The 23,105-nt window shown below is 36.4% G+C and overlaps 1 protein-coding gene across 1 annotated transcript; it reads right to left on the reverse strand.

The window, feature by feature from the left end:
- Positions 1–152: 152 nt before the first annotated feature.
- On the reverse strand, positions 153–23,094 carry ORC1 (origin recognition complex subunit 1). The gene is made up of 17 exons (XM_087929916.1): positions 22,884–23,094; positions 22,370–22,463; positions 21,580–21,701; positions 21,072–21,238; positions 18,408–18,774; positions 17,128–17,401; positions 16,664–16,768; positions 15,332–15,524; positions 14,679–14,785; positions 14,176–14,277; positions 13,468–13,639; positions 6,340–6,447; positions 5,613–5,762; positions 4,832–4,951; positions 3,310–3,476; positions 2,562–2,649; positions 153–1,404 (listed from the first exon to the last, which is right to left on the reverse strand). The coding sequence occupies exons 1-17, from the start codon at positions 22,918–22,920 to the stop codon at positions 1,186–1,188; spliced, it is 2,592 nt and encodes an 863-aa protein (XP_087786042.1). The 5' UTR covers positions 22,921–23,094; the 3' UTR covers positions 153–1,185.
- Between the last annotated feature and the right edge of the window lie 11 nt (positions 23,095–23,105).

A 23,105-nucleotide genomic window follows, 5' to 3' on the forward strand; every position in this document is an offset into this window, starting at 1 on the left:
CAAAATTTCAAAATAATTATGTGCTGGAAGTTCTACCAAACAATTTTGGATTAGCCACAACTGGACAGAAATAAAACCTGAATATTTGGGTTGTTCTGGGTTTTGGCCAAGGAATTATAGTTTGCAGTGCTATCTATTGATCATACGACATAGAAAAAAAAATATTTCAGGTTTAATTCAAATACAAAGCAAATGATTGGATAAATAATACTTCTAGAGAATGACGTACTTCTTTTCTCCACTTTTTAGCTTTGATTTATTAAAGTTTTCCATATTTCAATTGATAAACCCTTTTTAAAATTTCTGTTCAATTGTGTCCCATTTCTGTAGACTGCCTGGACAAGTCCCAGTTTTCATGGCAACATTTTTTAGAAGTAGTTGGCCTTACCTCTTTTCTAGGGCTGAATGAGAGTGACTAGCTCAAATTCACCCAATTGGCTTTGTGATTAAGGCGGGATTAGAATTTGTGGTCTCCTAGTTTCTAGCTAGCCCGAAGCGTTAACCATTACACCAAACTGACTCTAAATTTTAAATTACTATCAACATTTTATTTCCAGCTAAAATTATAAATAGGTTTGCAATAATCAAAATTGTAGTTAAGCATAGTTAATAAGCTTTTGAAAAGCAATTGAAAGATGTACAAAGTATGGTTATCATGAACAAAACAGCATTTTTGAAAATATTAAATAACTGTGATGGATTATTTGCACTGCTGCTTAAAGATTATCACCAACTGTCTTTGCAGTACTTTAGAATAGTAGTTTAAAGGATAGCCAAGGACTGAAAATACAGCTCCTTTAAAGCTTTAGGAAGGGCATTTCGCTCATGCTAATATGCTTGGCAATAAATCTCTTTCCAGTGTTTTGTACTAGCCTAATATTTTGAATACAATATTTTGGAAGCTATCTAAAAATGGGATAGAGTGAATTTGCCCCTTCATTGGGGTAAAACCAATTTTAACTAAACTTCAACAACTGGTGAATGATTTATAAAGTAGAGGCATAGTATAGTGATAGTATATCATATTGTATAGTGTGTAGTATAGTATACTGTTATAATGAGAGTCCGAAAAACTGGATTATTTTGTGCAGAATAATTATAATTATAAACACTATAAAATAGCTAAAATAAGTTTAAAAACAAATTTCAAGTATTAATCAGCATCATTATTTAAAACAAATCTTATTAAAATTTAGTATTTTTAGCATTCGGATCTTGCTTGAGTGCATACATAACATCATTCTGGCTAACATTGAGTCGAATTCGCATGCTGAGGTACTTGGCATGGGATTCTGCCAGCAAAAGTTTACAAGCACTAAGTCGGGAGGAAATTGCCATTATATCTGATACAGTAGGTGTTGGCAGGCCTTCAATTCTACATAGAGCAATGTGCTGATGAAATATCTAGAAGTGGAAAAAATAAAACTGAAGATTAAAAACAAGCAGGTTAAGGGAGTAATTTCCTCTTTCTATGGAAGAATAATAAGATATACCCCTGGAGGGTCCGCAAAGGCTTGAAGAAATGTTATGATTTAATTTTTGAGTTCATCTTGGGGGGATCTGTGGCCATAAGATTTAAAAGGGGTCCGTGGCGAAGAAAAGGTTGAGAACTAATGAGATACCCAATTTTTCAGAATTGTATGTACAGTGGTATCTTGCTACTCAACTGCTTTGAAACTCATTGAATTTGGTACTGAACACATTTTGACACAAAAATTTTGTTAAATAGATTGCCTATATTGAATATATGCAATTTGGAAGAATGTATAGTATGGTCTGACGCAAACGCTGTAACTATATTCAAAATATAAAATGACGGGCTTGAGGAGAACTGTGTAAGAATTGAAGCACTAATCTAATTAGTGCATATTTGAGAATTGGAATAAAGAGTTACACTGTAAAAATGTATTAAGTAGTAATTTCCAATGAAAAGATACTGTTAGGTATAACATAGGTCACCTAACTAGTTTGGGTAAAATAATATATATAAGCTATGATTGTTAGTTTAAGTGTGTGTCACTTTAACTGCAAAGCATGTAATTTGGGGTGTGGTGTGAAACCACCATAAGAGGGAGCAAGAGATGCTGACCAGAGGCTGACAGTTTGCTGGCAATTACTGACAATTACTGGATTGGATTACGTTGATGTTTGTTAGCTGCGTGTTTTTCCCTACTGAAGAGTTGCAGAAGGAAGAGAGGAGTTTCTGAGTTTCTGCATATATCTCTACTGCGAGGAGATAAATCACCGGACTGATAATTTGTAAGTGTACTGACCTCTCTTTTTCGACACTGGAATTTGCAAATGAATAATCCCTGGACGGACTGAACTAAGTGAATGATATATGGACTGTTTTGACTATGCTTTAACTCTTGCTGGAATAAAACTATTTTAATTGGCACTGTGTATGGTTTACTGAGTGTAAGCTACACAAACACGATATCTCACATATTTTGCCTGCCTGCCTGACTGCCCTGTGCAGATCTTGCTAGGGTGTATCCCTAACAGATACATTCCCCAGAATATAACTAACGTCTTCTTAAAAAGTTAGCATTTATTTTTACCTGCTGAATTGTAGCTTCTTCCAGTCCTAATCTATGAAATTCCGCAATTGTGGCTTTCAAGAATATTTGCTCCTGTAGTGAAGCATTCCTAAAAGGGAATGGAATCCCAACAAGATTAATCAGCATAATAAAAAGTGTGTATTGGTTTACTACATATAGCTTCAACAATATGTTGACTTACAAGGCAAACATGTATTCCGTACACAGTCTACGACTGATGATATCTCAACTGTGAGTGCATACAGAAATAAAAATTCATAGGTTGGTAAAGACTTAAGTTATGCTCTAGAGAATGGTGATAATTGGCTTAGTGGGAAGCTGGGAAAGAATGTTGGAAATTGTGATCATGTGACTGCAGCTTGCTGTAATTGTGAGCTAGGCACCGAATGCTCGGATCATAACCATGTGACTGTGGGCATGCAGCAATGCCTGGAATTCCAAAGACCTATCCTTACCACCATTTCTTCAGTACCATTATAACGTTTAACTTTTAACAGGTGGACTGCACAGACCAGATTTTCCTTCTTTTTTTTTTTTTCTTTTAATGACCCTATAAACCCTTGCATCAGGCGGGGTAGTCAGGGTGACTGAGCAGAGCTCAAGTGTTTACTGGCCACATGCCCTTCCTGAAGCCTAGGTGGAGTTCGCAGCAGACAATTACTCATTGCTCCTAAAGAAAGAAAAATATCTGCTACTACCTAGGATCAAACTCACAGCCTCCTGATTATGAGGCAAGAAACTATATTACCTCATTGCATTTATATATGGAGATGAGAACATTTCATCCACTGCTTGCATAACATGTTCCATGTTGACTAATCCAGAAACACCTCTTTTGCTATCAAGTTCACAGATTTCAGTGGATCTTCTGCAGATATCAAGGCACCGTCTTGCATCACCAGACAAAGCTGCAACCTAAAACATATTGATTAAAAATTAAAGTTGTTCATCTTTCTCTACACTGCAATACCCAGGAGAAAGAATAGCTATTTAACATTATTGAATGTGGAATATTTGTTTCACCCAGAAATTCCCCTTTCTCCATGCTAATTTGATTTCACCTATTTGTTACGACCCGTAATGCTGAAATCTGGAAATTGCCTTTGCTTAGGATGCAGTATACATATAAATGACATCTATATGGAAATAGACAAATACTACTAGAAACGAGCATGATTTTCTGATCAACTTAAATGAAAAATTAATCTTTTTAAACAGAAGCTTTAGAATTCAGACAAAATGCCTTTGGTTACCTCCCAATTGGACTATTGTAAAGAGTTCTACATGGGACTGCCCTTGAAGAGCACTTGAAAGCTGCAGCTCATCCAGAATGCAGTGGCATGGACAATAGTGGGCATACTGCAGTCTAAACTACGTAGGTAGGTCACTATTATTGCATAGGTCATTACTGAGTTTGCTACAGTGACCCCTAGTAGGCTTCCAGGTGCAACTCAAGGTATTGTTGCACCCAGAAGCCTGACCTGGGCCCAGCTTAGTTTTGGGACTGTCTACTCCTGGTAGGCAAAAGAAGAATGGGATGGCGGAGAATGAGGTGACTGGGTAGAGTCACTGAAGCAGTCGAATTGAGCTTAAATGGACTCTGGGTGTTGGTAGAGGACAGGAAGGCCTGAAGAACGTTGTTTATGGGGTCGCGATGGGACGGACACAAATCGATTAACATTATTCCTGGTGATTTTTGTTTGCCCCATTCAGTCTGGCAGGGTATGACCTTTTCTATCATGGCCCTTACTTTATGGGACAGTTTCTCTCCAGAGGTACAGATGCCTCTGACCCTTTCACCTTTAGGAAAGCAGTGAAGATATGGCTTTTCCCCCAGGCAATGGGGCCAAGGTATTGAGAGAGCATTGTATGGTTGATGCATGCAAATTTTATTGGGGCCTCAATGTTATTTTTAAGTGTTTTTTGTGTTGACTATATTTGCTTTTTATTTTTGTTTATTTCCAAAATTCTGTCTGGTAAATGGACAGCCATATAAGTTTGCTAAATAAATAAATAAATAAAATGGGTACACTTTATGAATTTGATTACTGTCATCTTCACTTTCTTCAGAATCCACTGGAACAACAATAGCATTTTGAAAAACTGATACACAATAATGAAAAACCTCTGAAGCCCTTTTTTAAAAAAAATCTAATTTATAACATAGACCTAGATCCATCAGTTTGGTACATAGTTTGTACTACTAAGAGCAGTATTAATTTTTTAAAAATTCCACACGGCTGCTTATATGATAGCTATGGTCAATTTACCTTTCTAGAAATGAACTGAACTGCATCTTCTTCAAATGCTTTTAATTGGTTGATCCTGGATGAAATAATTAGTTGTAACTGTTTGTAGGTGTACGGCTGGAAAGACATTCTGGTAAGGCCCTGCAAAATGGAAAACATCAAACTTCTTGAAAACTCTTGAAATGGATATTCAATAAATCTTACAAATTGTATGAAATGTAGAGATAGAATTAATTACAGGGTGTGCAGCTATGTTTAACCTTATATGATGGCTTTTCTATCCAAAATGCTTTTTAATTATTTTATATGGAAACTGAAAATGTATGCACCAAATAGTCATGCGATTTTAGGTGTAAACTACTGAAATGGTTTTTATTCAGAACTTGTGATAATATCATTGCAAACAGTTATTTCCAGAACTTTATGCATTCCAGCCTTTTATCATGGGTTGAACACTCCCACATCAGAATCCTTCTTTCTTCTAGCACCACAAAGACTCCTATGTTTGATATCTAGTTCTAAAAATGACTAGTTTCAGAATAGAAAAATGCAATGATCAAATGCATAACACCATTATTTAAACTCCAGTAAATGGTATATACCAAATTTTTCTTTATTCAGACCATATCTAAAGTGGCATCTCAAACAATTAGCTTGATAATTTATTTCGAATTTTTCTTATACCAGTAACAACTGACTGCAAAGCACGGTACAGTAATATCTCATTCCCTTCTTTTTCATTAATTTCTGAAAACATCATGAATGCAACATAACCACAGTAATAAGCGTTGAATAGACATACCAATCTGCTGGCTACTCTTTTCATCATTATTCTTTCTGGCAAATCCATAGTATTAGCAATGGCCAAGACAATTAGCTTGGCATTTTTCTGGGTGGGCCAATCAAAGAGATTATACATTACATTTTGTTTTCGAGTCCATAGGAGATCAAGCTAGATTAAGGAAGAAATTGATACAAAGTTACAGATGAAGAAAATACATGCTACAAAGATGTAAAAGGTCTGGTTCTAGTTTTTTTTTTTTTTTGGTTCTGCAGAAAAAGATTATTTTGGATTAACCTTATTCAAATACACCATGCATTATTTTTAGTTTTCTTCACCTATGGATAATACTGCACATATAAGTATCCATAGAAAAATACTGTATATTTCCTTCTCTGTATCAGTACATTTCTGCTTGAAGAACAAGTCTTGCTACATAGCTAGAACTGAAACATGGAATTAATCCACAGTAATGTCTCAGTTTAGGAACAAACAGAGAAAGTAGATTTTCCCCTTTGCATTTTTAAAAATATTTTAAACTCAGCAGAGATGTTTTTTATTTTTAATTAATCTTTGTAGGCCCCTCTTATTCAGCTGAAGAGAATGAAAGTATTTTGAAATAATCTACATTGTTTTTATTGACAAGGATGACCACTTCAGACAATTTTAATTTTACAACAGCCACATGGCTCTGAAATACATACAAAACAAACTTTAAAAAAATCTAATACAAGACCTCCCACATTACCTCATCCACAACAAGTACTAGGGTTTTCCTTTTTGATCCAGATGTGCAAAACATCTTTTTCAGAAGTTCAGCTGCGTGATTGGCAGTTGTCTTCTGGCCTGTCAGTAGCTAGATCAAATTAAATTGAGACTGGTATTACGATTTTGTGCAGTAGTAATGAATTCTGCTACAGCGATAGTATAATTCTATGTATGCTTATATAAAATGACTACTTTCAGAATAGAAAAATGCAATGATCAAATCCATAACACCATTATTTAAACTCCAGTAAATCCTACTATATTCAGTGTGGCATGGTGTCAGCTTTGGAAGGACAGATGGAAGAACTCACCTAAAAACTATAAGTTGCAGAATTACATTACCTACAATTTGTCTTAATGGAACCTAATATCCAGATAAACTTTCTGCCAGACCTACATTCATTTTTTATGTTTAACATCATCAAACTGTAAAGTCGTAAACCCAGTTGGAGCTGGAAATATTCATAATAATTAGACATAATTGTTAAACAAAACAGGAAGAGAGAAAGGAGAGGTGGAAGGACGCAATTAAAAGCCAAGGCAATTGAGATCAGACAACCACCCTTATAAAACTCCATTTTTAAGGATGTTTTTCATATGCCCCATTATTTTTCTCTTGTGGGAGATGAGACTTGTATCCCTTCTTGTATTGAAAAATACCTGAGAAATACAAGGAGGTAAAGATCTTTTCCTCGTAATACCTAACTTTATCCAGCTTGACCATAGTAGCCAGACCTTCACTTTTGCTTTAAATATTAAACTGTATTGTAAACAATTTAAAGCTTGATGACAATGGAGCTTGAAGCATAGTCAGGATTTTAGATTGTTTAGAACATTTTTTCTTTTGCTTGCTTTCAGGAAAGTTTACTCTCTAGCCTTATTTATTATTATTATTAAATTTATTTGCTGTCTATTTTGCCATGGGTGTCCAAATTTATAGTTAAAAATTTTCTGGTTGTTTCTTTTTATGTATTACTTCATTTATAAAAAACCCTGTTATTTCATCTTTGTCATATACAGATATCATCTTCTTTTAATGATCTCATAATCCCTTGTGGGGTAGAGTCTGGGCAACTGAATGGAGCTAGCAGAGTGTTTAATGGCCAGATGCCTTTCCTGTCGCCAGTGCGGAGTTTTGTTCAGCAAATATGTCATTGTGTCCAGAGAGAGAAATATCTGCCTCTATCTAGGATCAAATTCACAGCCTCCTGATTGTGAGGCGAGAGCTCCACCTCTAGGCCACTGCAACACTCCTCAGTCATATATACTGTTGGGTATATGAATACACCAACTGGTTTGGGTTGAATAAATATGTAAACCTAGGATTAAGTGCTATGTAGCTTTAAGCACAAGAAACTGCAATGTCATTGTGGGTGCGGTTGCAGGCAGCCATATAGGTAGGAGGGGAAACGTAATAGCCCCGGCTTCTGGATGCAACTGTATGAGCTCCGGCTTCTGTCTGCAACTGTCTGAGCTCGGCTTCTGCATGCAACTGTCTGAGTCACGGCTTCTAGATGCACCTGGTTACTGTTCCTGGTCTGCTGTCTACTGTTGCTGGAAGGTCTATCTGCTTACTTTGGAGGCTACTGTGCCAGATACCATTTCACCTGAACACAAGGACTGTTTACTGGTGAGCTGTGGATTCAGCGTTAGTACTTGAGAGAAAGGTATCTTAAGAAGAAGATATACAAGCAGATAAGAACATTGTATTTACTGTTTAAAAGACTTGATAACTGGATAGATATACTGGATACTAACATATGGACTGAATGACTATTCTTAATCTCTGTATGAATTAAATACCTATTTAAACCACAAACAGTGTATTTGTCTCAAGTGTGTGTATACTCTAGGGCCCAGCCTCACTCTCATTTGGCTGCCTGGCTTGACTGCTGCTGTGCACTCAGCTCGGGGGTTTATCCCCAAACACTAACATTGGTTATGGGCCCAGCAGTGTGCACAGTCTAGCTAACCAGGATATACCAGTGAGAGTTTTGGTCAAGAGTTACACATTGCTGTAAAGACAAACTGTTTGTTGAATAGTTATTTTTCTGCAGAGCAATGGCACAAGTAATTTGCCAAGTCTGTCCATGATAGCCAGACTAGATGGAACAAACTATGTTTCATGGTCACTGAAGTGTAGTTTACTGCTACGAAGAGAAGGTTTGTGGGGCATAATTACAAACCCACCAGATATATCAAACTTAAATCCTAATGATGAAGAGGATTATAAACTGATACAGGACTATGAACGAAAGAATGAACAGGCTTTGTGCATCATAGGTCTCACCCTGTCTGACCAGCAACTCATTCATATCCGTGGAGTGGAAAATGCTGCAGACTGCTGGGATAGTCTTAAAAGGATTTATGTTCGAGACAGTGTAGGAGCTCATATCAATCTTACACGGAAGCTGTTTAGAACACATCTTGAGATAAATGGAGACATGTTAACTCATTTAAACTGTATGAAAAGCATTTTTCAACAATTACAAGAAAAAGAGCTTATATTTAATGAGTTGCAACAAGTATACATCATATTGTCTTCTCTGGATCGAAGCTATGATGATTTTGTGACTGCATTAGAGGTATTGCCTAAAGACAGTTTATCAGTAACTGAGATAACCGGCAGGCTATTAGAGGAAGCCAGGAGAAGGAGTGAACGTGAACAGCTGAGGGAAGATAAACATAAGGAAGAGAAATTATCTTCAAAGCTTGAAGGAAACCAGCTGTGTAAAGTAAAGCACCCGGAAGAAGAGAAGTTATCTTCAACGGCATACACAATTAAAAAGTGTTTTAATTGTGGAGGCAGAGGACATTTGGCAAGATTCTGCAAGAAAGGAAAACACCAGAATTTAAAGAAGCCAAAGAAATCCTTTGAACTGGCCATGTTTAGCAATTGTGATATTAAGAATAATAAGTGCACACTGGAAAGAGATGGCAAAAAGGTAACTGCAGCTTTAAATGGAACATTACATGATAGTAAGAAAGGGGAGGCACAGACTGTATTTAATAATATCAAGCCTCATGATGAATGTATCCATTTATTGCATAGGCGTTTGGGGCATGTGAACTTTAAAATGCTAAAACGTACAGTTGAGTTATCTGAAGGGATAAGGTTAAAGCCCTGTGATAAGTATTTGCGTTGTAATGTCTGTTGTGAAGATAAGAGTAAAATATTGCCTGCAAATAGGCTAAATGGTTTCAAAACTAAAGAACCTTTAGAAGTAGTATTTGCAGACATTATAGGTCCTAAGAAACCCAGTATGGGGGGTGCTCGATATATACTGAGCATTATGGACCATTACTCTAGATATGGGTTTTGCTACCTAATGAAAAGCAAAACTGAAACATATCAACATTTCTTCAACTGGTTAAGGTTTGCTGAAAGAAAAACCAAACGGCAACTGATAATCTTGGTGACAGATAATGGTACGGAATTTGTTAACAGCAAATTCCAGAATAGGTTAAAGGCAGCTGGAATAGCTCATAAGACATCTGCACCATACAGACCACAGCACAATGCATTTATTGAGAGGCGAGGACAAACATTGCAGGCGATGACCCGTACTATGTTAACTGATTCTGGGTTACCTGATTCTTTGTGGGGAGGCCACAATGTGTGCTAATCATTTATTAAATAACGTTGTTAACTCAACTACTGGTGAAATACCATTCACCATGTGGCATGGCAGGAAGCCTGATTTGAGTTACCTGCACACATTTGGTGCACCAGCATGGTGCATATCCCTACACAACTCAGGCGTAAAGGGCAACACAGAGCTAAACAATTTTTCTTCGTTGGTTACCAAGCTAACCATAGGGCATATAGATTTTGGGAGAAAGGCACATCTAAGGTGTTATGTAGTGCCAATGCCCAATTTCTAGAGCACGTAGGATGGGATAAGTTAGAGCAGGATAACAATAAAGAAGTGATTATTGAATCCTACAGAAATCCCATTAAGTATCCTGTAACTTTAAAAATAAAGTAAAGATTGAAGTACAGGAAGATATTGTGCCCATGGAAGAAGAAAAGGAAGAAATAGCTGAGCAAGATGAGGAAAAGGACCAGGTAGTAACTCAAGAAAGTCCTCATACAAGCCCTGTAATTCCCAGAAGAACTACACGTGTATCTAGACCGCCTGATAGATACCAGGCTAACACAGTGTGCCAGGTAAATAGAATCCCAAATACTGTGGATGAGATAAGAAGATATCCTTCTAAAGAGAAAGAAAAGTGGTATGCAGCAATTAATAAAGAATTGAAGTCTCTGAAGGATATGCAAGTATATGAAAACGTGAGATTACCTAGTAATGAAAAACCCATTGGCTGCAAATGGATTTTTAAAATAAAAACAGATAAAGATGGAAATACGATCCATAAGGCAAGGTTAGTAGCCCAAGGCTTTAGACAAAGTGCAAAGGACTATGATGAAGTATTTGCACCTAGTCTTAAAGCAGCAACGTTAAGGGCAGCATTAGTGTGGGCAGCAAGCAAGCAATATATAGTTAACCATTTAGATGTGGAAACTGCTTACTTGCATGCTCCACTAAGACATACTGTGTATATGAAAAGGCCTAATGGATTTAAAGGAGACAATAATAATGATAATGATTGTTGGTTATTAAAGAAGAGCCTTTATGGTCTTAAACAATCGGGCTATGAATGGAACCAGTATATTGTAAAGGAACTGACCAATATAGGATTTAAAGCTGGTTTAGCTGACCCATGTCTATTTAAGAGAGAAAAGAATGGGAAGATATCATTATTATTGTTGTTTACTGATGATATTGCTCTGATAACTAAGACTAATAATGAAGCAAATGAAATAATTGCATCATTAGCCAAGAAGGTAAAAATCAAGCAATTAGGGGAGATAAAGAGATATCTAGGATTGAATATAGTGAAAACACAGAAAGGGTTTAAGATATCTCAGGAAGATAAGATATCGAAATTGCTAATGGATTATAAGATGGAACTTTGTAAGCCTGCAAAGACTCCAATGAGTCAGGATGTTTGCAAAATGGATACACAAAGTCCCAAATGTGATAAGGAACTGTATCAATCTTTGATTGGTAGCTTATCATATATTAGCAATTGGTCAAGGCCAGATATAGCTTTTAGTATTAATCATCTGGCACGACACAATAATGACCCGCTTCAATGTCACTGGATAGCATTGAAAAGAATCCTAAGGTATCTTAAAGGAACATTACACCATGCACTGTATTTAGAACCAAAAGGTGATCTCATATTGAGTGCTTATGCAGATGCTAGTTTTGCAGCAGAAAGAGATACTAGAAAGTCGACTTCAGGAACAGGCATAATGCTGGGTAAGACATTAATTGGCTGGAAGTCAATTAGGCAACAGCATATAAGTTTGTCTACTATGGAGGCAGAATTCTCCTGTTTATCTTTATTGTGTACTGAGTTGATTATGTACAAACAAATGTTGAAGGATATGGGTATAACTGTACATTACCCTATAGTTGTACATGAAGATAATCAGGCAGCAATTCAAATGGCCACTAATATTGCAGTTAAAACTAGGAGTAAACATACAGATTTGAGGTATCTTAATGTAAGAGAATCTGTACAGAGTAAATTGATACAGCTGGAATACTGTATGTCGGAGGACAATATAGCTGATCATTTTACTAAAGCCCAAGGTGCTATTAAGCATCTAGAGAGTTGTAAAAAATATGGGTTTAGAATGTAAAGGTTATATATTTATATCACCCAAAAGGGGAGAATGTTGGGTATATGAATACACCAACTGGTTTGGGTTGAATAAATATGTAAACCTAGGATTAAGTGCTATGTAGCTTTAAGCACAAGAAACTGCAATGTCATTGTGGGTGCGGTTGCAGGCAGCCATATAGGTAGGAGGGGAACATGTGCCCGGCTTCTGGATGCAACTGTATGAGCTCCGGCTTCTGTCTGCAACTGTCTGAGCTCGGCTTCTGCATGCAACTGTCTGAGTCACGGCTTCTAGATGCACCTGGTTACTGTTCCTGGTCTGCTGTCTACTGTTGCTGGAAGGTCTATCTGCTTACTTTGGAGGCTACTGTGCCAGATACCATTTCACCTGAACACAAGGACTGTTTACTGGTGAGCTGTGGATTCAGCGTTAGTACTTGAGAGAAAGGTATCTTAAGAAGAAGATATACAAGCAGATAAGAACATTGTATTTACTGTTTAAAAGACTTGATAACTGGATAGATATACTGGATACTAACATATGGACTGAATGACTATTCTTAATCTCTGTATGAATTAAATACCTATTTAAACCACAAACAGTGTATTTGTCTCAAGTGTGTGTATACTCTAGGCCCAGCCTCACTCTCATTTGGCTGCCTGGCTTGACTGCTGCTGTGCACTCAGCTCGGGGGTTTATCCCCAAACACTAACATATACTGTAGATATGTTTCAGTAAAAAAAACAACTTTTGATGCTAATTGCTTTACTATGGGTTCCGTGTTTAGGAGTAAAAGGTACATTTCAGGGAGAGATAATTTGGTGTGTTTACACAATATATTTGGAGATATTTCTGCACTAACTGCAGAATTTTTGAACCTTGAATCATTCCATGATCACTTCATATTTGATTTGCTATAAATAAGTACTAAAGTGTTTGCAATCTTCCAAATTTTAAAAGACAGCCATTATCCACAAGCCATAACTTATGTCAGTAGTGTACACACACGTACGAACACATGTTGAAAGTGTGTACCTGGAGTGGAGAGCCAATGTAGTGTATTGGTTAAGATGTTGAACTAGGAGCAGGAAAACTGAGGTTTTAATCTTCCATAGGTATGCAAATCATCTGGATTGTCTGGGCCATTCATTTTTTCTCAACCAAGACTAAGAACATCTATCTACCAACTTCCATGAAAACAATGTGCTAGATTACAATCCAGAACCTTCAATTATCATCTTGAAGGCAGGGTCTGAAAACACTGTCGCATATCAAGAACACACACACACACACACCTTATGGCTTGTGTATACAACACACTCCTAGATACAGGCAACTTCACCCTCTGAATGTAAGAAACAACTGAAAAAGCTTCTTGCCCAATTCCACTTTTTTCTCAAGCATATTCACCTTTAAAATTAGCACATAGGCTTGATGGGGATCAGTCAGTTTCATTCCATTAATCTCTATAAACTGGAAAGCTGGTATCTCTTCATTTTCTGCTGCCTGCTGAAGGTAATGAATAACCTCATAGACTGTTGCTGTTTTGCCTGTTCCAGGAACTCCAGAAATATACATACACCTGAAACACAAGAGAACCAATACTAATCACAAAGATTTCTGTTTTTCTAATAAAAAGCTGCCTTATACAACCTTAGAACAATTGTCCCCTTAGTCAGATTAAATATGATTAATGATTCAGCTGCAGCTATGTTGCTTGCTCCTGACACTTTTAGAGGAAAAACTCTGGAAATGTGTTGTCTCTTTAACTCCTACTTAAAGCCAAAAAGGTTACTTAATCCTTCTTAAAATAAAAATAATCAGAGGCAAGTGGATAGATCTGAGAAGCTTCTACATGGACAGTTCCACACCCAATGGACTGGGTAATAAAGGTGAAGATTTCATAAATGAAATGTACTTAGCAATTGCGGCCAAACGTGTTAATAAGTGTTTATTAATAAACTAGGTATTTCTTTTAATCTGTAATAAGTGCATGACTTTCAAGAAATTGTAAAAGGTGTTGTAATCACATAGAAAACGAACTTTGAGCTGGATTTCTTTTTTACCTTCTTCTTTAATGAAACTGAAAATGGATGAATAGCATGCCAAGAAACTTACCCTCCTGTTCCATCAAGAAGCTTGCTTTCTATAAAGTTACAGATATCCTGGAATTCCTTTTCACGGCAGGGCAAGGCCTCTGGGACAGCAGACACATGCAGTCTGTCAATTAAAGCAAAAGAGGAGGAATTCTAAAGACCCCAGTTACATGATTTCTACATAAGGTGCTAGACACAGAATATAATTTATTAAGAGTTGTTATGCAAATGTTCTAAGAATTCATTTCAAATAGTGCTGGGTTGAAAAAGGGTTTTGTTTTTTAAAAGTGACTCTATAACTTCAACACTAATCCAAAATAAAAATATTTTATATGCAAACAAAAAACAGGAAGAATAAGACATTCATAACATAACAGGTGCTTATTTAAAGGTACCATTATATTATTTCTTGCTGTAATAAAGATTATCATTTACATCACTTCAAAGGCTAACTTCTAGCTTCTCTTCCTTTAATGACATTATTAATTTTTTCCCTTAGGAAATACCAGAAATATTTTACTTTACCTCATTCTTGCCTCTTCTAGTACATTGACTGGCTTCTGTACAGTCTGATTGCGGCTGCGAATTCTTGGGGTGGCATTACGTGGAGTTTTTGGAGTACTTGGTTTAGACTGCAAGAAAAATCATTGTTATTTTCTCATTTACAAACATAATTGTTTGCATTTTGTTGTTTGAAACTGCTGAAAATAATTGAAAAAATTCAGCTAAACATTTCTAATGCTTAGTATCTTATTTATTTGGCATTTTCGTTCCCCCTTAAAAAGCCAGTTGAATGACTTAGAGCCAATCAACATCAGAACAAGACCAGGAAATTGTAAAAACAATTTGTTTTGAAGGATTGGTAAACCACTTCCAAAAATATTGTCAAGAAAACTATATTGATCTATTCATGTTGGCAGGAGTTGAAACTGATTTCAATGACCCTAACATACATACAAAGACACAGCCTAGCTTGATCAGGTAAAATGGAGATGGTATTATTTGACTCCAAATATAACCACTGTTTTTCTCAGATATCCCCATTTACAAATTCCAAACTGAATTTTATAAACTCTGACACCTCCACTTATAAATTCCTAAAATTGTAAAATCGAGCTTATTTTATGTTTATATGATTGCTGGAAGTACTTGTTTTTAGAAATGCCTATAGCTCTTACGTTATTCCTTGGATCCTTGGCAAGTGTCCCCATGGATTGGTTCTTTGAAAACTTGGGAGGAGTGAATTTTGTTTGCCTTTTAGGTGTATGAAGTCTCTCGTGGTCTTCTTCATCACTGCTATCTGACTCAGAAGTTTCCAAGGGACTAAGACACTTCTTACCCTTGCCTTTATCTCTAACTGCATTGAAAATACTAAAGAAAGAAATTAGATGCATCAATTTTTGAATTTTGGACAATAAGCACAAAAGGAGACAACACTGGAACAACGCTGGCTGAACACAATGAGATTATGATCAGTCAGATACGAGCCCATGTTCAGGCACAGACATGGTGATAGAAAATCCTGCTTTACCTGAGATTCTTCTGAGCCTGTGATGTCGAAGGAACTGAGCTCTGGATTGAGTTCGGCCACCTTTAAATTAGATCCCTGTCATTTGGGGTTTTAGTGGATTAAACAATTCCACAGATTTTGAAAGAGATGGTGGTGTGCTTCCTCTTTAAAAAGGCATGAAAGACCCAGCAATCCAGACAACTATCATCCTAAACTACTATTCTGTGAAGGAACGTCTAACAGATTCCAGGAAAGCAGAGAGGGAAACAGAGCTGTTGCAAAAGACACTTCAGTCAAGGGAAGAGAAAGCATGAGAAACACCTTCAGTTTTTTTGCCTTAATCACGTTAGGTATACCCTGAGTTAGATAACTATCTTGAAAAATTTGGGAAACAAAACCACTTGGAATGCTGTAACTATCTTTTTTGGGGGGTGGGGGTGGGGGGTGGGGTAAATATTTTGCTGATTTTAGACCACAATTTTGAAAGCATGTCAAGCATCTAACATTTGTTTTATAAGGGAGGTTAGAAAAGTAACTACAACTTAAAGAGTCTTGATGTCTCCATCAGATATTTGGCTATATTTCCAATAAACTCTGCAATGCTGACAAATGGGTATATGGCCCATTTTAATTCAAAACTTGGGATATAAGCGAATTCTCTACTCCTAAGTAGAAAGTGAAGGTGAGATTACATGCATCAATCTTATCATTTAAACTGCCATGTTTAAATGTAGGATTAAAAATGTAGGTAAGAGTAATGAATGAATCATTGTGAGGTTTATTGATCCAGATTTGGCCCACTTATTTCCATGTATACAAAGATCACATTTGGACAATCTTTTCTTTTTTAAAAAAGTCTTTGTATCCAACAATATAAAGTATTTGTAAACATGCATATATAAGGCAATTATTTCCACCAATAATTTGTCAAGTGTTGCTAACACATTATAAACACTAAACAGCCTAAAAAATTAAAATGTTGCATGGATAATCGTCTCACCTAAGTTGTTCTGCAATGCGAGCAGCAGTCACTTGTGCACATTTTCTGCGTGAACGTGGAGTCATTACTGGATTCCTTATTTCCAACTCGCGTTCTTCATCTAAACTATAGAGAAATGTGACTAATGTATTCTATGAAAAATACACAACACCTTCACTAACATCACTTTTCTTGATCGTTCAAGAAACAGATACTTTTAAGTCCATCTAGGCAGACAACATTTAACCCATGGAATTGTATTCAAATGTAGTTATTGATCTGTTATATTTAACCCCAGTATTAAAAAGCTAACATTTCTGCCTGTCAGCAAATTATTGCAGAAAAGAGGAAAATTAATCTTAATCACACAGAAAGGGAAACCTGTGTCTTGCTTTAAGAAAAATAGTGTGTTACTATAGAAACAAGAACACTAGGCTGTTCAGAAGACCACACTTCCAAATTTAGGACATAATGCTGGCTCCTACCCTTTGTTACTTTGTATCACAGAACTGCTGTTTTTCAGACTGGAATCTTGGATCCTTTGGCACGAAGTGAGTAAATTTGTTGTAGTATTTTCAGGCTGCTCATCCAGTGGTTTTATATCTAAAAGCAAATCTTCCTCATCAGAAACACAAGATATTTTTTTAGGAGAACCTTTAATGCCAGTAAATGTTACATTTCTTTTAAGGGATGATCGTTGAGGAGTTGCTGTTATCACATCTTGTTGCATTGCAAGCATATTTCTAGATTTTGTAGGTGCTAAAAGGAAAAAAAAATCAAAACATAGATTTAACAGAAGTCATTAAAATTATAATTTCTGAATACATATGCCCCTCTGTATCTCTGAGCTCAAATTTCTTCTGGCCTGTGACATAATTTCTAAAGTTTCTTCCAAGAAACAAATTTAGAGCTTACTGATTTTTCATAAATTGTCAAAAAAATAGTTGTTCTCCAAGACTTTGAGCTAGATTGGTTGAGTCCTTTAGGTTTACATCCAAGTAATAACATGGAAGGACAAAGTCTTTTGTTCCCCCATTTTTTACACAGGTTTTCCCAATTTTCAAGGAAATGATAAAAAGTTCCAATCATGATATACTTATAAACCTGCACAATTATGTTATTCTCCTGTCAGTTATACTAACGGGGCAGAACAGGTATTTATGAATCAAATACAGCAGCAGAAATGTACAAACCCGCCCCTCAGTTGTATGAGTGCCAGATTAGAAGCCATACATTGTCATATATGGCTTTCATCTGAAAATAATCTGAAGGTAGTCCTTGACTTGGAATTTTAGTGACTATTCAATGTTATAATGGCACTGAAAAAAATGACTTGTGCTCATTTTTCACACTTACAACTATTGCAGCATCCCCACGGACACATGAATAAGCTTCCGATGCTTGGCAACTGGCTCATATTTATGAAAGTTACAGTGTCCCAAGGTGATGATTACTTTTTGAGAGCTTCTGATAAGCAAAGTCAATGGGGAAGACAGATTCACTTAACAACTATGTTACTAATTTAAAAACTGCAGTGATTCACTTAACATGGTGGCAAGAAAGGTTGTAAAATGAGGCAAAACTCATTTAAAAACTGTTTTGCCTAGCAATGAAAATTTTGAGCTTAATTGTGGCTGTAAGTGAAGGACTACATATATATACTAAAATTCATAAAGTCCTATTCAGTATATAAACCGTGTAGCAATTTACAGAGCTATATCTTCTAACAGTGAAGACAGCAATACCCAATTATTTGCAAACATACTGTTTAACTGTAATCTTTTCTTTGCTCCAGGGATGTCTCCACTAGCTAGTCTTGGAGAATATCTCTGCTTAAACAAGGAAGACTTAGCAGCTGAATGTCTCAGTTTTACTTCTGCACTGCTTTTATTGCTTTCTCTGGTATGCCAAATAACATTTTCAGTTGCTTCTTCCAGCAAGCGAGAGGGAGTCCGGGTGTTCTCAGTTGCAAAATCTATGTCATTCTTTAGTTTAACGGAATTTTTCAATTCTGCCAGTAAATTGGGTCTCAATGGCTTCATCTTTTTTCCATCCCAGGATTTCCTTACAAACATAGCTTGCTTATCTTTTGCTTCAATAGGCAATGTTTCACATGGTGACAAGGGAATAACCTAAAAACAGAAAAACAGCACAAAGTTGTCCATTTACATAGCAGATTTAAGTTCAAAGAACAGTGAAATAATGTGATCAACGTATCAAAACTTAGTATAATTCAAAAAGTTTAAACGTCAATTAGTTCTAAGCATAACAAAAGGTCAATTAAGGAATGTATTTCTGCAAAATGTAATGAAAACTGGCTTGTCATTTGAAGAAAGGAATATTTAACAAAACAATGCAAACTACCGGTATAACTCATATTTTTAGAATTAACTCTCTGACTTGCAAAGATGAAGTTGAGTTCAATTACTAATGGCTACATGTATGTAATTTCCTTTGCAAAGTGGGAATGCTTTGCTGCTTTGTGGTTTAAAAAAAATGCCTGGCTTAGCTGAAAACACTGAAATAACTGATGGTGACTAAAGCAAGTAGTAACCAGAGGCAAGCCACTTTAGTGATTAGTTACTGCTATCGATTGAAGTCATCATATATATCTAGGGCTGTTACTATTCAGTACTAGTGAATCATATATAATATTAGCTTATGAATAATACTTTTCACAATCTTTAAACAGTGTATGTGCATAGAACAAACAGTAACTTAATAGATGCTGATTTGGTATTAGAATCAGGAATATCTGATGCCTAAGATGGTATTTGTAACATACAACTTATGTAAACATTAATAATTCAAATTATAAAAAGCTACTGCCCAATTAATCTAATATAGTGTTTTCAGAAGTTTTGTTACTGGTGACAAATATTTCCCTCAACACTGTCCTACTGTTTACAAAGTCTGCATTACTATTACTATTAATCTTCTCATCACTCCTTTTCACCCATCCCCTCTCACTTGTGACTGTGTGAGTATAACCTGTCGCTTGCATACTTACGGTTTATATTGACGGTTTCCTAGTATGATTTGATTGCTTATTGTTCCCTATGACTATTATTAAGTGTTGTACTTTATGATTCTTGACAAAAGTATCTTTTCTTTTATGTACACTGAAAGCATTTGCACCAAGACAAATTCCTTGTGTGTCCAATCACACTTGGCCAATAAAGAATTCTATTCTATTGGGCATCACCAGGATTATCTTACTAGACTGGGGAAGGTAAGCTAAGTGATCAACTCTACACTAATAATCAACAATATAAAATATTATTTAGGAAATACAATGAAATATACATGCCCTTGAAGACTACCCAGAAGCCACAACTGGTCTAGAATGCAGAAGTTGCGATAGGCATTCCTAGATTCACCCAGTTTACATCCCTGTTGTAAAAGTTGCACTGGTTCTCAAGTTTCCTTCTAGGCACCATTCAAAGTGCTGGTTAAACTTTAAATCCCTACTGAGCATGGGACCAGATTATTTGTCTCTTCCTGAGAGTTTCTGCCTAACAGGGTAGGCATGCTCCAGGTTCCTTACCTGAAATATTGCCATTTAATGGGACTTAGGAAACGTATCTTTTTCATAGGTGTCTCTACCTTGTGAGGCGATCCAGCAAACTACACCTTTTTAGCCTTCCAGAAGGCTATTAAGACCTTACTCATGAACTGGAACAGATTGAATGGAACTTATGGATAGTTTGTTGGGACATCTTAGGAGATGACTGGGACACCACTTTTTTTAGTTTTAGTTTTTTATGGTTTTTAGTTTTATTGTCATGAGCTGCCCAGGTGTGCTCCAAGATGAGTGGCCATGCACATCTTTTAAATAAAATCAGCCAGATTGGCTGATGCTATTGAAGCATATTTATGCAGCAATATTGTGAATATAGGGCTCAAATTGCTCATCAATGGAAACAGCAATAGCAATAGCACTTAGACTTATATACTGCTTCACAGTGCTTTACAGCCCTCTCTAAACGGTTTAGAATCAGCATATTTCCCCAATCTGAGTCCTTTTTCCCAACCTCAGAAGGATAGAAAACTGAGTGAACCTTGAGCTGGTCAAAATCAAACTCCTAGAAGTCAGCAGAATTAGCCTGCAATCTAACCACTGTGCCACCAGGGTTCTTAATGTATAAATAAGTGAAGCGTCAGAATGGATGAAGAACTATCATGATTAACCATCTGATAGACTATTTATCACAGAATATAATGTACATTAAAATATAATAAAGATTACTTTATATTATTTTTAAAGTGTTGTCTTTCATGTTTAGTCTTACATATCCTAGAAGAAATGTCAGCTCTGGAGCTGCCAGGAATGAGCTATCTCAGGATTGCAATTACTGTAAACTACATCAAAGAATTTATGAAGGCATTTTCCTTTTCTTGCTTTGACACATTTGAATACACTACTTACCATAACTTTACCAACAATAGATGAAACAAATATGTTAGTATCCCATTCAGCCTTCTCATTCAAGAATATCTCCTGTGAAGTGTTTTGTCCAATACTTTTCCGGAGACCAAATGGTAGTTCTTCAATACGAGAAAACCACTCAACAACTGCATGTTTCTCCTGAGTATCTAGGATAGGAAAACATATTACTTACCAAAATCTCTTGAACATGTTTGAAACATACATTTCTTTGGTTTTGTTAAATGTCAGTGTAAGTGTGTCGACCTTTTGCTATCAACTATTGCTAAAATGGTATCTTTCCTTCAAGCCAATAGTTGTAGACAGATACAGGTAGCCCTCAATTTACGGCCACGATTGGAACTAAAATTTCTGCCATTTTTCAAAAATGCTTTATCTGCTTTACTAAGATTCTATATTACTTTTTAACAATCTATTTTACTAATATGCGACAAAAAATTATTTTAATACTGGAAAACCGCTATATGGGGAAGAGATGGAAAAAACTTACCATCTTCATATAGTTTTAAGAGTCTTGCCACAAGAAGTTGATCATACTCTTCTTCTTCTATGAAAATAAACTCTCCAGGGAAAATACAGATGACATCTTTTTCACTTTTAATAGATATTCCCCTAAAAATGATAAATAATTTATCTGAATATCATTCTTCATCTTCTATTACCACACCTTTGTTAAAATTTTAGACACTGACTAGGTTTGTTTTTGTACTGATTCTTCTTCCATAATGCACCATGCATACTGGCAGTAGTATATATAAATTATTATTATTGCCATACTAAGCCAAGTAGAACTGTTTTTATATCTACCACAGGTAGTCCTCGAGTTACGACCATGATTGAGCCACAAATGTTTGTTACTGAAACAATTAAGCGAGGGTGGGTTTTTTATCATTTTACATTTCTTGCCAGAGTTGTTAAGTGAATCATTGCAGTTAATAACACGACTGTTAGGTGAATCTGGCTTCCCGTTGACTTGTCAGAAGGTCACAAAATTTGATCATATGTCCTCAGGACACTGTGACTGTCATGAATATGAACCAGTTGCCAAGCGCCCGTATTTTGATCATGTGACCATGCAGGGATGCGCCGTCATGTGAAAAACAGTCCCAAGTCACTTTTTTTCAGTGTTGTCATAATTTTAAACAGTCACTAAATGACCGTAAGTCAAGCACTACTATTATGGCTCAATTATCAGCACTATTGAATTATTATGCATTTTCCCAGAACTACCTTACACATTTTGCTCTCTAACAAGAAGTAACTAAAACAGACTGGCACACCTATAATGGGAGATCTGCAATATTCTGTCTGTAGATATAGCCTTGCCAATCCACGAATAGACACGTTTTCTCTGACAGCTTGTGTTTATGGTATCTGTTAAAAAAAAACACACGATAGATCGGATCGTATAATATACATACTATCTGAGCAAAAGAGAAAAAGTACTGAAACATCCCATTATAAGGGCACTGCTCAATCCTCAGCTTCTGTGTTATTCTCCTACACCTCCCCCACCATTCCTAAACATATTAGAGCTGGGGTCTCCAACCCTGGCAACTTTAAGACTTGTGGACTTCAACTCCCAGAGTTTCTCATCCAGCAAAGCTGGCTGAGGAACTCTGGGAGTTGAAGTCCCCAAGTTTTAAAGTTGCCATGGTTGGAGACCCCTGTAATAGAGAAGTATTTAAGAGACGCTGGATTGATCTGAATCTGCCACTCAGCTTCAATACGACCCCGTATTGTCCCTAGAAATCTAGTAATCCTGTCGTTCAACAACAACAGCAAAACTCTTACGTGGCAACGATTTCCTCCACGAGGGGCTGCAATTCATTCTTTCAAGCCCGACGAAACTTGCCAGGAAAAACAACAACCCGTCAATCTGAGGCTCAGCGCGGCGTCAGCTTTCCTCTTCCTCCTGCGAGATGAAACTTCGCGCCAAAAGTCCTGTCGCTCCGCCCCGGAAGTGAAATTTGCGCGATCCTAGAGACGCCATGTTTGTTTCTGGCTGTGGGGAGG

Source organism: Pseudonaja textilis, chromosome 3 (genome assembly GCF_049901715.1).
Source record: "Pseudonaja textilis isolate UNSWEBS1 chromosome 3, rPseTex1.2, whole genome shotgun sequence".
Classification (NCBI taxonomy): domain Eukaryota; kingdom Metazoa; phylum Chordata; class Lepidosauria; order Squamata; family Elapidae; genus Pseudonaja; species Pseudonaja textilis.

Coding starts and splice junctions, on each gene's coding strand:
- ORC1 (XM_087929916.1), bottom strand. CDS start 22,920: ATGAATTGCAGCCCCTCGTGGAGGAAATCGTTGCCAC. Junction 18,775..21,071: donor CTATTGTTGGTAAAGTTATG/GTAAGTAGTGTA, acceptor TTCTGTTTTTAG/GTTATTCCCTTGTCACCATG. Junction 4,952..5,612: donor AAAGAGTAGCCAGCAGATTG/GTATGTCTATTC, acceptor TCCATTTTGCAG/GGCCTTACCAGAATGTCTTT.